This window comes from Oncorhynchus keta, chromosome 14 (assembly GCF_023373465.1).
Source record: "Oncorhynchus keta strain PuntledgeMale-10-30-2019 chromosome 14, Oket_V2, whole genome shotgun sequence".
NCBI classification, from domain to species: domain Eukaryota; kingdom Metazoa; phylum Chordata; class Actinopteri; order Salmoniformes; family Salmonidae; genus Oncorhynchus; species Oncorhynchus keta.
In genome coordinates, this window is record NC_068434.1 from 42230723 (window position 1) to 42246655 (window position 15933).

The 15933-nt window shown below is 44.4% G+C and overlaps 1 protein-coding gene and 1 long non-coding RNA gene across 8 annotated transcripts in view; one reads left to right on the forward strand and one right to left on the reverse strand.

Moving 5' to 3' along the window:
* Positions 1–15933, reverse strand: part of aopep (aminopeptidase O (putative)) — a 113428-nt gene that overhangs the window by 91071 nt on the left and 6424 nt on the right. For 6 of the 7 annotated variants that reach the window (XR_008064077.1, XR_008064078.1, XM_052461789.1 and 3 more), the window contains exons 2-6: positions 13435–13685; positions 12494–13168; positions 12150–12319; positions 11887–12049; positions 11000–11368 (exon numbers count right to left, since the gene is read on the reverse strand). Coding sequence is in view for 5 of the 7 variants with exons in the window: in XM_052461789.1 (XP_052317749.1) it covers positions 11000–11368; positions 11887–12049; positions 12150–12319; positions 12494–13158 (1367 nt within the window). In the remaining 2 variants the exon portion in view is untranslated. The remainder of the gene's footprint in view (positions 1–10999; positions 11369–11886; positions 12050–12149; positions 12320–12493; positions 13169–13434; positions 13686–15933) is intronic. The other variant, XM_052461788.1, reaches the window with a different exon arrangement.
* LOC127907292 (uncharacterized) lies at positions 2384–5768 on the forward strand. The gene is made up of 3 exons (XR_008064079.1): positions 2384–2856; positions 2917–3030; positions 3091–5768. It is a non-coding gene; the product is annotated as an uncharacterized LOC127907292 (long non-coding RNA).

Sequence of the window (15933 nt, forward strand, 5' to 3'; positions counted from 1 at the left end):
GAACCCGCCTGCCTGACCACTCTGCCTGTTCTGACTACCAGCCTGCCTATCCCCTTGTACTGTTTTTGGACTCGGATCTAGTTTCTGACCCCTGCCTGGCCTGACCTTGTGACTGCCTATCATCTTGTACTGTTTGGACTCTGACCTGGTTAATGAACTCTCGCCTGTCCCCGACCTGCCTTTGCCTACTCCCTTTTTATAATAAATATCGGAGCTCTACCATCTGCCTCCTGTGTCTGCATTTGGGTCTCGCCTTGTGCCCTTATATTAACTGTAAGATGTAAACATTGTGTTTTTTTATAGGTCCTGGAGGATGTTACCAAAATATACACTCCTACGGATTTAATAACCTCCAGTGACTCCCCATTCCGCATGCGGGAGCGTAATCGTCGCCTGACACTAATTAGCATAATGCAATGGACAGAAATATCCCTAGAAAATATTCCTATTCATGAAAATCACAAATGAAATATATTGAGACAGAGCTTAGCCTTTTGTTAATCACCCTGTCATCTCAGACTTTCAAAATATGCTTTACAGCCAAAGCTAGACAAGCATTTGTGTAAGTTTATCGACAGCCTAGCATAGCATTTTGTCCAGCTAGCAGCAGGTAACTTGGTCACAGAAATCAGCAATCAAATTAAATCGTTTACCTTTGATGAGCTTCGGATGTTTTCACTCACGAGACTCCCAGTTAGATAGCAAATGTTACTTTTTTCCAAAAATATTATTTTTGTAGGCGAAATAGCTCCATTTGTTCTTCACGTTTGGCTGAGAAATCGCCTGGAAATTGCAGTCACAAAAACGGCGAAAAATATTCCAAATTAGCTCCATAATAATCGACAGAAAAATGGCAAACGTTGTTTATAATCAATCCTCAATGTGTTTTTCAAATATCTATTCGATAATATATCCATTGGGACAATTTGTTTTTCAGTAGGACCGATTGGAGTAATGGCTACCTCTGTATTTTACGCGAGAATCTCTCTGGGAGCAACAGGTGACCACTTACGCAATGTAGCCGCTTACAGGTATGTATTCTTCAACATAAATGCGTAAAACTACGTCACAATGCTGTAGACACCTTCGGGAATACGGAGAAAGAGTAAAGAGTTGATAGCCCATTCACTGCTCAATAGGGACTCATTGGAACGCAGCGCTTTCAAAACAGGAGGCACTTCCGGATTGGATTTTTCTCAGGCTTTCGCCTGCAACATCAGTTCTGTTATACTCACAGACAATATTTTTACAGTTTTGGAAACTTTAGAGTGTTTTCTATCCTAAGCTGTCAATTATATGCATATTCTAGCATCTTGTCCTGACAAAATATCCTGTTTATTACGGGAACGTTTTTCCCCCAAAAATGAAAATACTGCCCCTTAGTCACAACATGTGGATTTAAGGAGTGGTGGTGCTGCTCTCCCCTTTTACTGGGATGTGGCCGAATAGGTCACTGGTAACTGAGTAGGCGGCCATTGTGTAACAGAAGCTATGCCTCAGGTCATTGACATGTTTCAGGAACTGTAAAGACAGAGAAGAATCATGATTAACCATTGCGTAAGGTCTTCACTAAGTTAGGCTTAGCAAGTACATTGACTATGTTACCGCTCAGCAATCTGGCAGACAGGAGAGAGAGAGAGACAGCAAAACCTAAGCTATTTACATTTCTTAGTCAGTCAGTTGGATAACTTCTGCACTTCTTCCCTTTCATTCCTTCCTCAATCCAAGATAGAAGATTCCTGCAAAAAAAAATAATCAAGAATTGAAAAGGGCAGTTGAGAGTTGTAACGTTAGAATGAGTGTTGGGGGGAGCAAGGATTGGCTAAATGTTTAAAAAAAAATTTTTTTTAACCTTTATTTAACCAGGCAAGTCATTTAAGAACAAATTCTTATTTTCAATGACGGAGTGGGTTAACTGCCTGTTCAGGGGCAGGACGACAGATTAGTACCATGTCAGCTCAGGGGTTTGAACTTGCAACCTTCCGGTTCCTAGTCCAACTCTCTAACCACTAGGCTACCCTGCCTAGTCAAATACAAAATACAAGTATCCCTGATGAATCAGGAAAATTCACATACATATTGGGGAATACATGTTTCAAGAATTAGGCTAGCTCAGACACTCTCTCTCTCTCTCACACACACACACACACACACACACACACACACACACACACACACACACACACACACACACACACACACACACACACACACACACACACACACACACACACACACACACACACACACACACAGTTCCCTATATGTATATTCATCAACCATCTCTCTCTCTCTCACACTCACAAACACACAGCTAGCATGACACAATGACGACAACATTTTACATACGTTTTTGTGATCATCTCTCTCTCTCTCTCACAGAACACTCTGACACATATACACAGCAAGCATGAAACCGTTGACATGACAATGTTTTCTAAAGTTATTGTGATCATCATCTCTCTCTCTCCCTCTCCCTCTCACACACATGGAGAGAGAGAACACACACATACACATGTACTGTCAATAACTAAACAGATATACAAATGCCAAAACGTTAGCTACAACAGGTACAAAGTTACCAGGTCCATGGATGATTAACGTTAGCTAGCTAGCTAGCTACAACAGGTACAAAGCCAAAGTTACCAGGTCCATGGATGATTAACGTTAGCTAGCTAGCTACAACAGGTACAAAGTTACCAGGTCCATGGATGATTAATGTTAGCTAGCTAGCTACAACAGGTACAAAGTCTAACTTACCAGGTCCATGGATTATTAACGTTAGCTAGCTAGCTACAACAGGTACAAAGTTACCAGGTCCATGGATGATTAATGTTAGCTAGCTAGCTACAACAGGTACAAAGTCAAAGTTACCAGGTCCATGGATGATTAACGTTAGCTAGCTAGCTACAACAGGTACAAAGTCTAACTTACCAGGTCCATGGATTATTAACGTTAGCTAGCTAGCTACAACAGGTACAAAGTTACCAGGTCCATGGATGATTAATGTTAGCTAGCTAGCTACAACAGGTACAAAGTCAAACTTACCAGGTCCATGGATTATTAACGTTAGCTAGCTAGCTACAACAGGTACAAAGTCAAACTTACCAGGTCCATGGATTATTAACGTTAGCTAGCTAGCAAAACTTTCCTTGACATTCTTCTCCCCAACAAACCGCCGCTTTACTTCGGAAATACTGAACACATTTACGTTAATTACTTAAAAGCTTTAAGGGGAAATATAAAGTGTCACATTCTCAGGGTTAAATTCAGGTGCAATAATTTCTTACTCGTTATTGATGTAAATAAATGGAATAAAAGAAGGGTTTTGTAAACCCTGGTGGATTGTAGTAGGATATTGAAATAAAAGACAGGCCTACGTGTGATTTGTTAAATTCTGTAAACAAATGTAATTAGTCATAACAGAACATCAAAATTGCATTCCGCGGAACAAAAGAAAATGTGTAACACAAACAGTGCAGTTGACATCAACAAAATATTATCATTAGACGCCAATACACACAGCAAGCTACCAGATATCACATGACTGTAAGTCGCTTTGGATAAAAGCGTCTGCTAAATGGCATATATTATATTATTATTATATCATTAATTTAAAAAAAACATTATTTCATTGTACTGCAGTTTTATTGCATTTTAACGGCAGTGCATTCTTGTAAGGGTATCCTGTAATATTGTGCATGTTCATGCATGTTCATCTTACATGCTGGTAGCCTATAATAAATGTTATGGAAGTGACTGTGCACTTTTCAATTGGGTGGACTGCAAGTACAAAAAAACACTCCCATAGCCTGTAGTAAAAACAAACGCATTTATAGCATTGGAGATTCTCTAAATTAGGGACCATCTCTCATAGCTACAGTACATGACCCCAGATAGTGTCACAAATATGACATTTTAATGACCTAGCAAATTCGATGACTTGGAGGTGAAATATCACAACACTTTGTATATTAAATTGGTATTTCATCACCTGCCAAATAAAATTCCTCAAATGGCCCTACTCCTGAAAAAGTTAATCGGGCTGGATAAGCTGAAGTGGAATCGGCCCAAGTACCATTAGCCGGAGCCCAGAGTAATATGATTCATCTCAAACGGAATAGGCCCGAGCCCAGCGTGTTGACTGGGTACAGTATGGCCCAAGACTCTAACCGGCTTTGGTGTGCTCTGCCAGCTGTTGTATGCCAAGTGTGCTAAGCTGAATCATGCAAACCCTGCTGAACATTACTCAAATTTTAATAACTGTAATTGTTCTAGTGTCTTATACAGTGCATTCAGAAAGTATTCAGACTCCTTGACTTTCTCCACATTTGTTTTTTTCTTCATCAATCTACACACAATACCCCATAAAACTTTTTTTTTTTTTATAAAAAATGTAAAACAGAAATATCACATTTACATAAGTATTCAGACAATTGACTCAGTACCTTGTTGAAGCACCTTTGGCAGCGATTACAGCCTCGAGTCTTCTTGTGTATGAAGCTACAAGCTTGGCACACCTGTATTTGGGGAGTTTCTCCCATTCTTCCCTGCAGATCCTCTCAAGCTGTGTCGGGTTGGATGGGGAGCGTCACTGCACAGCTATTGTCAGGTCTCTCCAGAAATGTTAGATAGGGTTCAAGTCTGGGTTCTGGCTGGGCCACTCAAGGACACGCCGTGGAGCAGGTTTTCATCAAGGATCTCTGTACTTTGCTCTGTTCATCTTTCCCTCGATCCTGAGTAGTCCCACAGTCCCTGCCCATGAAAAATATCTCCACAGCATGATGCTGCCACCACCATGCTTCACAGTAGTGATGGTGCCAGGTTTCCTCCAGACGTGACGCTTGGCATTCAGGCCAAAGAGTTTAATCTTAGTTTCATCAGACCACAGAATTTTGTTTTGGCATACTCCCAGCAGGCTGTCATGTGCTTTTTTGCTTCCTTCTGGCCACTCTAACATAAAGGCCTGATTGGTGGAGAGCTGCAGAGATGGTTGACCTTCTGGAAGGTTCTCCCATCTCCCCAAAGGAACTCTGGAGCTCTGTCAGAGTGACCATCGGGTTCTTGGTCATCTCCCTGACCAAGGCACTTCTCCCCCGATTGCTCAGTTTGGCCTGGCGGCCAGCTCTAGGAAAAGTCTTGGTGGTTCCAAACTTTTTCCATTTAATAATAATGGAGTCCACTGTGGTCTTGGAGACCTTCAAAGTTGCAGAAATGTTTTTGTACCCTTCCCCAGATCTGTGCCTTGACACAATCCTGTCTTGGAATTCTACGTACAATTACTTCGACCTCATGGCTTGGTTTTTGCTATGACATGTCAACTGTGGGACCTTATATATACAGGTGTGTACCTTTCCAAATCCTTTCCAACCAATTGAATTTAACACAGATGGATTCCAATCAAGATCTCAAGGATGATCAATGGAAACAGAATGCACCCAAGCTCAATTTCGAGTCTCATAGCAAAGGGTACATTTGCCCCAAAAAATAAAAACCGGTTTTTGCTTTGTCATTATGGGGTATTGTGTGTAGATTGATGAGGCAAAACATGTATTTAATCCATTTTAGAATAAGGCTGTAACGTAATAAAATGTAGAAAAGGTCAAGCGGTCTGAATACTTTCCGAATGCACTGTATGCAATGGGTGCATGGATCACAAACACAATAAGACTGGTGTCTTATTAATTGAGTAGCATTTAGATAACTGGTCAGAAGCCTCGAAGAGGCTTCTAAACAGCTTCTACCCCCAAGCCATAAGGCTCCTGAACACCTAATTAAATGGCTACCCAGACTATTTGCACCCCCCACACCGCTGCTACCCTCTGTTGTTATCATCATCTATGCATAGTCACTTTAATAACTCTACCTACATGTACGTATTACCTCAACTAACCGGTGTCCCCGCACATTGACTCTGTGCCAGTACCCCCTGTATATAGTCTCGCTGTCGTTATTTTACTGCGGCTCTTTAATTACTTGTTACCTTATTCTTATCAATAAGCATTTCACTGTAAGGTCGACCTGTTGTATTCAGCGCATGTGACTAATAACATTTGATTGGATTTAGTTGAATCAGATTTCTACCAAAAACAGATATCAACCAAAATATGAAAAATACGTTTTTAATCTGGTTGTGATCTGGTTTCAACCAGTAAAGGACATCTTTATCACATTGTATGCCCATTGGGATAGGCCTATATGATGTCTGAGCCATATTTACATTTTGATTTCACCCGCATGGTGCACTTTATTTTAGTATTGTTGTTGATGAGTAATCGTGTGGATTAATTTAAGAAAATACAAAGTGTTGCTACTCCTGACTGTGCTCTCATCGGGAATTATATGACTCATGATCATATACGGAATCAGGAATACCAGAACTTTGTATTTTCTTAAATAAACAAAAATGTACTACAGCAATGGTTGGCATTTCATTTCATCCGGCTGTACCGAAACGAACTGTGACCCCGAAACCGCAATACGCACTGAACTGTGAGTTTGGGGAACATTACACCCTTACATTTAAATGACTTGTGCTGAATGACTTCTATCTGCAGCAGCCATTCAAAGTCACTTCAGTGTTAAGGTCTCAGTTTTACAACTTTCTCATGTCATTCCATCCACTGTAGACAATGAGTTGTTTTTAACCAAAGTGTGGAAGTGTTTCTGAGCTAAGTAGCTCCCCTGCTGTCCGCATTGATTTTTCCCCATTTACTGTTCCTCTTCCTCCTCACCCCCCTCTTTCCCCTCTCTCCTCCTCTTCCTTCTCCTCCTCTTGTCTCAGCACCAGGAGAGGACACGCACAGTGCCTCCACATACCAGAGCCTTTAACAGTTTGACCATGGTGATTCTACAGACAGAGGCAGGCAGACAGACAGACACAGCCGGACAAACAGACAGACCAACAGAGGGGAACCCTCTACTGATTTGGCCCAGGTAAGGAGTGTTTGTTTATGAATGGCGTGTATAAACAGACAGAAACCACAAAATATAAAATATATAACAAAACAAACTAAATAGGCTATTCAACTAATTTGACATCTGCTCTGACAGAGGCTGGTGTAAAGTCGTGTAGCTCAGTGTAAACGGTGTTCTGTCTCTTTGCAGGTATTAATTATACACTACATAGAGTCACACAGATTTGTGGGCACACAGTGTACATGGCACAGGCCGTCAGTCCAGACCTGCCCTTACTTGACTTCTTAATCTTTGGTTTCCTGCCCTCCCTCCCTCCCTCCCCGTATCTGGGTACAAAAACTTTACCCCCTGCCTCCTTTCCCTGTATCCCAGCACAATAACTTAATGCCCCCCTGCCTGCCTCCCCCTACTCTCCTCAGCCACCCCTGTTGTTCTTTATACAGGGGCATGCTAGAAAAGCAGCGGTTGGCCTGGCCCCAAGAACTCAGGCCCACATACTTCCCAATCTGCAGATTAAAGAGCTGCAGCCTCTGAAGTCCTTCCAGGGACTAATGGCTTTTGTTGCTGGGAATAATCCACACATCCTCTCCCACATCCTGGGGGATCCATGGCTAAAACCCCTCCTTAAACTCTCCTCCTCCCACCCCTTTCTCCTCCTCCCACCCCGTCTCCATCTCCATGTTTTGTTAACCTCCCTCCATCCTCCATGTAGGCAGTCTTGTGGTTAGGTCTGGCTCAAGACCTCCCATGCCCCTTATTTCCCACCCCCATCTCCCAATCTCCATCTCTGGGCCATGTTTTTGTCGACCTCCCCCTCCTTCCTGCATGTGGCATAGCCTTGCGGTTAAGTCTGGAGGCCTGCAGGAGTGTACCACACGTAAAGAGATGGGGAGGGGGGCTGGGTTGTGACCCACGCAAGGAAAATAGGGGGCACTGGGGAGCAGGCATGGCAGGAGTTTGCTGGGCTTAGTGAATCCTCTTGAGTCTCTTTTTTTGTCAACTACACCTACGTAGCTCAAGTTCAAACAGTCAGGGCAAGAAGCTATCCTCAAACCTCGCTATGCAAAGAATAAAGCAGCCTTAAGGTGTTAGCACCTTATAAACATGATGTCTATATTGAATAAATCATTTAAACATTCACTGTGCAGGTTGGAAAAAGTATGTGAACCCCTAGGCTAATGACTTTGCCAAAAGCTAATTGGAGTCAGGAGTCAGCTAACCTGGAGTACAATCATTGAGTCGAGATTGGAGATGTTGGTTGGAGCTGCCCTGCCCAATAAAGAACTATTCACAAGAAGCGTTGCCTGATGTGAACCATGCCTCGAATAAAAGAGATCTCAGAAGACCCAAGATTAAGAATTGTTGACTTGCATAAAGCTGGAAAGGGTTACACAAGTATCTCTAAAAGCCTTGATGTTCATCAGTCCACGGTAAGACAATTTGTCTATAAATGGAGAAAGTTCAGCACTGTTGCTACTCTCCCTAGGAGTGGCCGTCCTGCAAAGATGACTAAGAGCACAGGGCAGAATGCACAATGAGGTTAAGAAGAATCCTAGAGTGTCAGCTAAAGACTTACAGACATTTCTGGAACATGCTAACATCTCTGTTTGAAGAGTCTATGATACGTAAAGCACTAAACAAGAATGGTGTTCATGGGAGGACACCATAGAAGACGCCACTGCTGTCCAAAAAAAACATTGCTGAAGTTCGCAAAAGAGCATCTGGATGTTCCACAGCGCTTCTGGCAAAATACTCTGTGGACAGATGAAATTACAGTTGAGTTGTTTGGAAGGAACACACAACTTTTTTGTGTGTAGAAAAAAAGGCACAGCATACCGACATCAAAACCTCATCCCAACTGTAAAGTATGGTGTAGGGAGCATCATGGTTTGGAGCTGCTTTGCTGCCTCAGGGCCTGGACAGCTTGCTATCATCGAAAGGAAAAATGAATTCCCAAGTTTATCAAAACATTTTGTAGGAGAATGTAAGGCTACCTGTCCGCCAATTGAAGCTCAACAAAAGTTGGGTGATGCAACAGGACAACGACCCAAAACACAGAAGTAAATCAACAACAGAATGGCTTCAACAGAAGAAAATACGCCATCTGGAGTGGCCCAGTCAGAGTCCTGACCTCAACCTGATTTGACATGCTGTGGCATGACCTCAAGAGAGCGGTTCACACCAGACATCCCAAGAATATTGCTGAACTGAAACTGTTTTGTAAAGAGGAATGGTCCGAAATTCCTCCTGACCGTTGTGCAGGTCTGATCAACAACTACAGAAAACGTGGTTGAGGTTATTGCTGCCAAAGGAGGGTCAACTAGTTATCAAATCCAAGGGTTCACATACTTTTCCCACCCTGCACGTATAATTGTTTGTGTATTATCAGTTTAAGCAGACTGTGTTTGTCTATTGTTGTGACTTAGATGAAGATCAGATCAAATTTCATGACCAATTTATATAGAATTCCAGGTAATTCCAAAGGGTTCATACTTTTTCTTGCCACTGTACATATGTGAGTTGGAGCTCTGGGCTCAGAGTTGTTGACCCTCTGGAAACCTTTTGTCCTTTACAATGTTTCTGATCCCCTCCCAATGACATCATAACCTGTGGAGTACATTCAGTTCTGACCTCATTTCCTGTGGAAGACTACAGACAGAGTTCTGGTGCAGAGAGAGAGGGTGTTGGCACTGGCAGCCTACACACACTGGGCCACTGTGCACTGGCCACCCAAAAGACACATTTATTTATTTTATCAAGAGCATGGTAAAAAAAAAAGAGCAGACGTTGAGCTTTTATTTGGCCCAAACTTCGCATTTTAACTTCAGTCAAACTTAATCTAAATGACACTGGCTGGATTTCACTCCCATAAAAACACACACACACACACACACACACACACACACACACACACACACACACACACACACACACACACAAAAAGTGCTCAAATGATTTTGCATAGAAAAACACAACTTAATTTCCCCAAAATCTAAACAACAGAACATTCAATGGGGACTGCATGTATGTGTACCAAGCATATCTCCTCATTAAATTACAGGAAAATAATTTGACACAAATTTCAAAACATCCACTGCCTCTCAGACTTCATGTAGACTATTAGTAAAACTAAGGGCATGCAGTCTAAGAAAGGTTATTGGACCAAAATGTTGTTGCAAATTAATCTACTTTACTTGGCAATACAACAATAATATTATGAATTCAGTAGAGCTACCGCCTTCTCAGTAAAACCAAGAACCATTCATCAAAACTGCAACACAAAACTCTGTCTAGCCCACACAGAGAAAGATGTAGCTTAGCTACTGCATAAGGATGAGCAAAAATGGGATATGAAAGTCTGAATGCATGGAGGAAGTGAACTGCTACAGTAGCTGTCCAACAGGGCAATTTGACTGCTTCAGGGCAGTCAAAACATCAACAGAGTGGTGGTTAACCCCCAAGGCCTTAATATAGGAAGACGAGGAGAGAACTGGAGGAAAATAGGAAAGACAGCTGTGCAGAAGAGAGAGAAAGAGAGAGAGGTCAACAGCATCGTGAGATATACGGGGGGCTGTTGATGGGGTAAAGCAGTGTGCCAACCCGTGGGTTTCCTCTAAACATCAGACCTCCACTCTGCAGACTAAACAGCCCAACACAAACAGACCAGTGTACCTGGAGACCAGGTCAACAACACAACATGGACACACACAGAGCCCTATTGACTGGCTGTCTGAGCGAGCACTGCCGAGGAGGTGAATGGGGGCTAGCAGGCTCTTTCAACTGGAGGGTCGACCAAGGGTTGGGGTGTTGGACTGGGGTTCATGGGGTTGTCTGCTATTCAGCTTTATTGCAAACGTGGAATCTGTATATTTCCATTAAGGATATAGACACACGAGGGAAACATGGCTGCCACTGGTGCTTTACGAGTGTTCATGTTCACGAATGCAAAGTAGTCATGTCAACAAGTTGCAAATGTAAATAAAACAGCAGATTTGAAAGTAACAAAACAGGCGTGCATGAGTGGTGAAATGATCTATTCCTCGATACATATCCCTTCCTCCAGTCCTCCCTCCAGTCTTACCTGGCCATGCCCAGACTAGAGAAGCTTGCTGGGACGATGAGTACGTCGAGGCGGGGGAAGGGATGGACCCCCAGGGTAGCGTGGGCTGCAGCCAGGCAGCCAGGCAGCAGGGGGAGGACCTGGACCTGGGCCTTCTGCAGCAGAGAGGACGGGGCAAACATCCGGTGAGGGACCACCTCTTGGCTCCAGGCGGATGGGTCGGTGAATGGACAGGGGTAATCCGCATGGCAACAGGTGAAGTTGTCATCGCCCAGACCTGAGCAGTCGCTCTCAGAGTGCTTCTCATCCTTCAGGCCTGAGTAGACTAATGTAGACTGTGGGCTGGTGATGATGGGATGGTCCATGTTGGTGAATGGATTCAGGTCCAAGCTGTGTGATGGGGAGAAGGGGGGAAAAAAATTCAGGCTTGTATTTTCGCTATTTTGACTACGGGCTTAGAAACGAGAGGGGTGGAAATATGGAACATTGTATCACACAGGAAAGCCAGAGAAAACCCAAACATTACATTTAATTGGACTCCCATTCAGTTACAGTAACTCCATCTCAGTACTGGAACTGCAAAACCCAAATGTGTTCCAAGTTTCCTCTAGCCGTTCACTGAGGATAAAAAGGCCCTCCTTGTAGCAGGAGAAGCCCTGGGGTTAACGGCTGGGTTGGAGGGAAACCATGAGAGGAGGAGGTAGAAAGGGTGGTATTACGGGAAGAATGACAGAGCTGCCAGCATGGTGGTGGAGCCCTCAAACCCTCAGCCTGTGGTGAACTCTTCAGGGCAGGGGAAAGCACTGCTGGGGAAGACCTGGTTCTACCGCCTGGTATGGCTGGGTTGGAGGGAAACCACGAGGGGGGGGAGACAAGAGAGGAGGGGTCTTATGAGAAATAAATCATACCTGCCAGCATGCGTATGGGAGGCCCCTGCCCTTGTACCCTGCACAGGAGGGGTAAGCTGTGCTGTGGAAAGTTGTGCTGTGGCCTGGCGCCAGTAACCCACTGCCAGGGTAAAAGTGGAGGCAGGCATAGGCATAGTTACATAGTAGTCCCAGCTAGAGAGACCTAGACAGAGGAGGGAGAGAGAGACAGAGAGTGGGTGAGTGGACTGGTGAACTGTACCACTTTGCACTTATGCGCTGTACACTGATCAGGAGTGTAGTACCTGTGTGGTGCAGGTGCGTGGGCTGGGCCTGGTTCTCTCCACTCAATAGAACCACACACTCCCTAGGGGCTCGTACCTGGGCCTGCCACGTCGACATGGCGACAGGAGGCTCCTGACAGGGGAAGAGGGCACGGTTGTTGATGGGGGAGCCGGCGGTGTAAACACATGACCTAGAGGAGTAAACGGTAAACAACTTCCTTCATCGTACTGTTCATGGGACAGATTTATCTTGGTTTATCTACTGGATAGTTTGTTTCACCCTGAGAGTAGACAGATGGAAACAACTTCTGTCCTATATGTTATCAGTCTGAGCATGAAGCATACAGTAGATATTGATGTCCCACCTGTTGTCCTGATCTATAGTCCACCTGACAGAGCCTCCCTCCGGCTTGGTCTTGTAGCAGACCCTCAGGGCTCGGGGGAACTCCTGGATGGTCCGAACCCCCCTCTTCCTCACCTGCAGGCTCCAGCGGTCAATGTGGAAGATGAGGGGTCCCCCACCCTCAGAAGCAGGGGCATGACTGCACTGGAAGTACAGGTGGTGTTGCTTTTTCCATTGGGTGGACGGTAGGGAGATCAGCCTCTGAATGAGCACAGCTGATTGGCTGTCTGGTTGTGGGCCAACACTTGACCCCTCACCCTTGACCTCCTTTAGGAGACCCTGCATATCTGACACAGAGGTCACGTCCAACTCCTCTACTTTTGACACAGTGAGGTCACAGCAGTCCAGAACTAAGGTAAAGTCTCTGTGGCGCTCATCCTCCCAGGAGTCATCAGTCTGGGATGTTTGGGGTGGGGTTGGGGCGCCTTCCCCAGCCCCATTCCCATCTTCAGCCAGTGGGCCTGGCTCCAGGAAGAGCACCACAGTACCAGTGATAACCTTAGTTTGGAGGTTTATGTCCAGGTCCAAGACATAGTGTCTGACCAGGATGTGGTTGGTGTTGGCTCTGAGGGGCAAGTCATCCCTGCCTGGGTCCATATCACCATCACCATCCATTTCAGAGGTCATCTATTTAATCCTAGAGGAAAACACAATGTCAATCAATCAATCAACTGATAGAGTGTTCAATCAATATGTACAGTATACAGTACATATCAACCTTATCAGCCAGGTAAGGTGGTCCACATCCAGTGGCTTTGGAAAGTATTGAGACCCTTTGACTTTTTCCACATCTTGCTACATTACAGTTTTTATACATTTTTGCAAATTTATTAAAAGTAAATAACTGAAATATCACATTTACATAAGTATTCAGACCCTTTACTCAGAACCTTGTTGAAGTACCTTTGGCAGCGATTACAGCCTTGAGTCTTCTTAGGTATGACGCTACAAGCTTGGCATACCTCTATTTGGGGAGTTTCTCACATTTGTCTCTGCAAATCCTCTCAAGCTCTGTCAGGTTGGATGGGGAGCGTCGCTACAATGCTATTTTCAGGTCTCTCCAGAGATGTTCGATCGGGTTCAAGTCCGGGCTCTGGCTGGGCCACTCAAGACCATTCAGAGACTTGTCACTAAGTGTGCTTAGGGTCGTTGTCCTGTTGAAAGGTGAACCTCAAATCAAATCAAATTTTATTGGCCACATACACATGGTTAGCAGATGTAAATGTGAGTGTAGCGAAATGCTTGTGCTTCTAGTTCCGACAGTGCAGTAATATCTAAGAAACCTTCGCCCCAGTCTGAGGTCCTCAGCGCTCTAGAGCAAGATTTCATCAAGGATCTCTCTGTACATTGCTCCATTCATAATTCACTGGATCCTGACTAGTCTCACAGTCCCTGCCGCTGAAAAACATCCCCACAGCATGATGCTGCCCCCACCATGCTTCACCGTATGGATGGTTCCAGGTTTCCTCCAGATGTGACGCTTGGCTTCAAGCCAATTTTGGTTCCATCAGACCAGAGATTCTTGTTTCTCATGGTCTGTGAGTCTTTCGATGCCTTTTGGAAAACTCCAAGTGGGCTGTCATGTGCCTTTAACTGAGGAGTGGCTTCCGTCTGGCCACTCTACCATAAAGGCCTGATTGGTGGAGTGCTGCAGAGATGGTTGTCCTTCTGGAAAGTTCTTCCATCTCCACAGAGGAACTCTGGACCTCTGTCAGAGGGAAAATCGGGTTCTTGGTCACCTCCCTGACCAAGGCCCTTCTCCACCGATTGCTCAGTTTGGCCTGGCAGCCAGCTCTAGGAAGAGTCTTGGTGGTTCCAAACTTCTTCTTTTTAAGAATGATGGAGGCCACTGACATGATATGATGATGGCGCCAACGAAGATGTCAACATCGCGACTAGCTTGTATACAACTCTGCAATATTTTGTTTGTTTATGTACTATTTTTTACGTTATTAGCTCAGGAATTGTTTTGTGTCATTACATACAGCCGGGAAGAACTATGGGATATTAGAGCGTCGGTAACTCACCAGAACTCCCAGCATTACGAGCAGGATTACCACTTCCCTGGAGCGGATGCTTTGTTTGCTCTCCCCAGAGCAATTGAACTAATTCCAGAGGCTGACCCAAAACAACACCGGCGAAGGAGAGGTACTAGAGGCGGTCTTCTGGTCCGACTTAGGAAGCATGCACACCACCCACCGCTCCCGACTATTTTACTCGCTAATGTCCAATCTCTGGTTAATAAAATTGATGAGCTCAAGGCGAGAGTTGCTTTTCAGAGAGACACCAGGGATTGTAACCTGCTCTGCTTCACAGAAGCATGGATCGCTCGAGATATACTGTCTGACTCTGTAAAGCCAGTTGGGTTCTCAGTACATCGCACCGACAGGAACAAACATCTCTCCGGGAAGCAGAAGGGTGGAGGTATATATTTTATGGCGTAACTGTGGTAACATAAAGGAACTCAAGCCCTTCTGTTCACCCGACCTAGAATATCTCACAATCAAATGCCGATCGTACTATCTCCCGAGATCATTTTCGGCAACCAAAGCCACAGCGGTCTATATCCCCCTCAAGCGGATACCACGACGGCCCTCAAAGAACTTCACTGGACTTTATCCAAACTGGAAACCACATATCCTGAGGCTGCATTTATTGTAGCTGGGGATTTTAACAAAGTCAATTTGAGGAAAAGGCTCCCGAAATTCTATGATTGTTGTACTCGTGCTGCTAAAACGCTCGACCATTGCTATACTACCTTCCAGAATGCATATAAGGCCCTCCCCCGACCTCCATTCGGCAAATCGGACCACGATTCCATCTAGCTCCTCCTTACTTATTGGCAGAAACTCAAACAGGAAGCACCCGTGGTAAGGACTATTCAACGCTTCAAGATTGTTTTGATCACGCGGTCTGGAATATGTTCAGAGTAGCTTCAGAAAATAATATCGACACATATACCGATACGGTGAATGAGTTTATCAGGAAGTGCATAGGAGATCTTGTAACCACTGTGCCCATTAACTTTTTGGCGCGCCCATCCCGTTAGGGGGATCATTTTCGTCAACATCCGCTGAATTGCAGAGCTCCAAATTCAAATTAAATTACTTGAAAATATTTAATTTTCATGAAATCACAAGTGCAATATAGCAAAACATGGCTTAGCTTGTTGTTAATCCTCCTGGTGTGTCAGCTTTCAAAAAACCTTTACAGCTAAAGCAAACCAAGTGTTTATGTAAGGACATCTATCTCAGCAGACAAAACATTACAAACAGCGAGCAGAAAAGAATATTGGTCACGAAAGTCAGAAAAGCAATACAAATGAATCACTTACCTTTGATGGTCTTCGGATGTTTGCACTCACAAGACTCCCAGTTACACAATAAATGTGTCACAACGGGG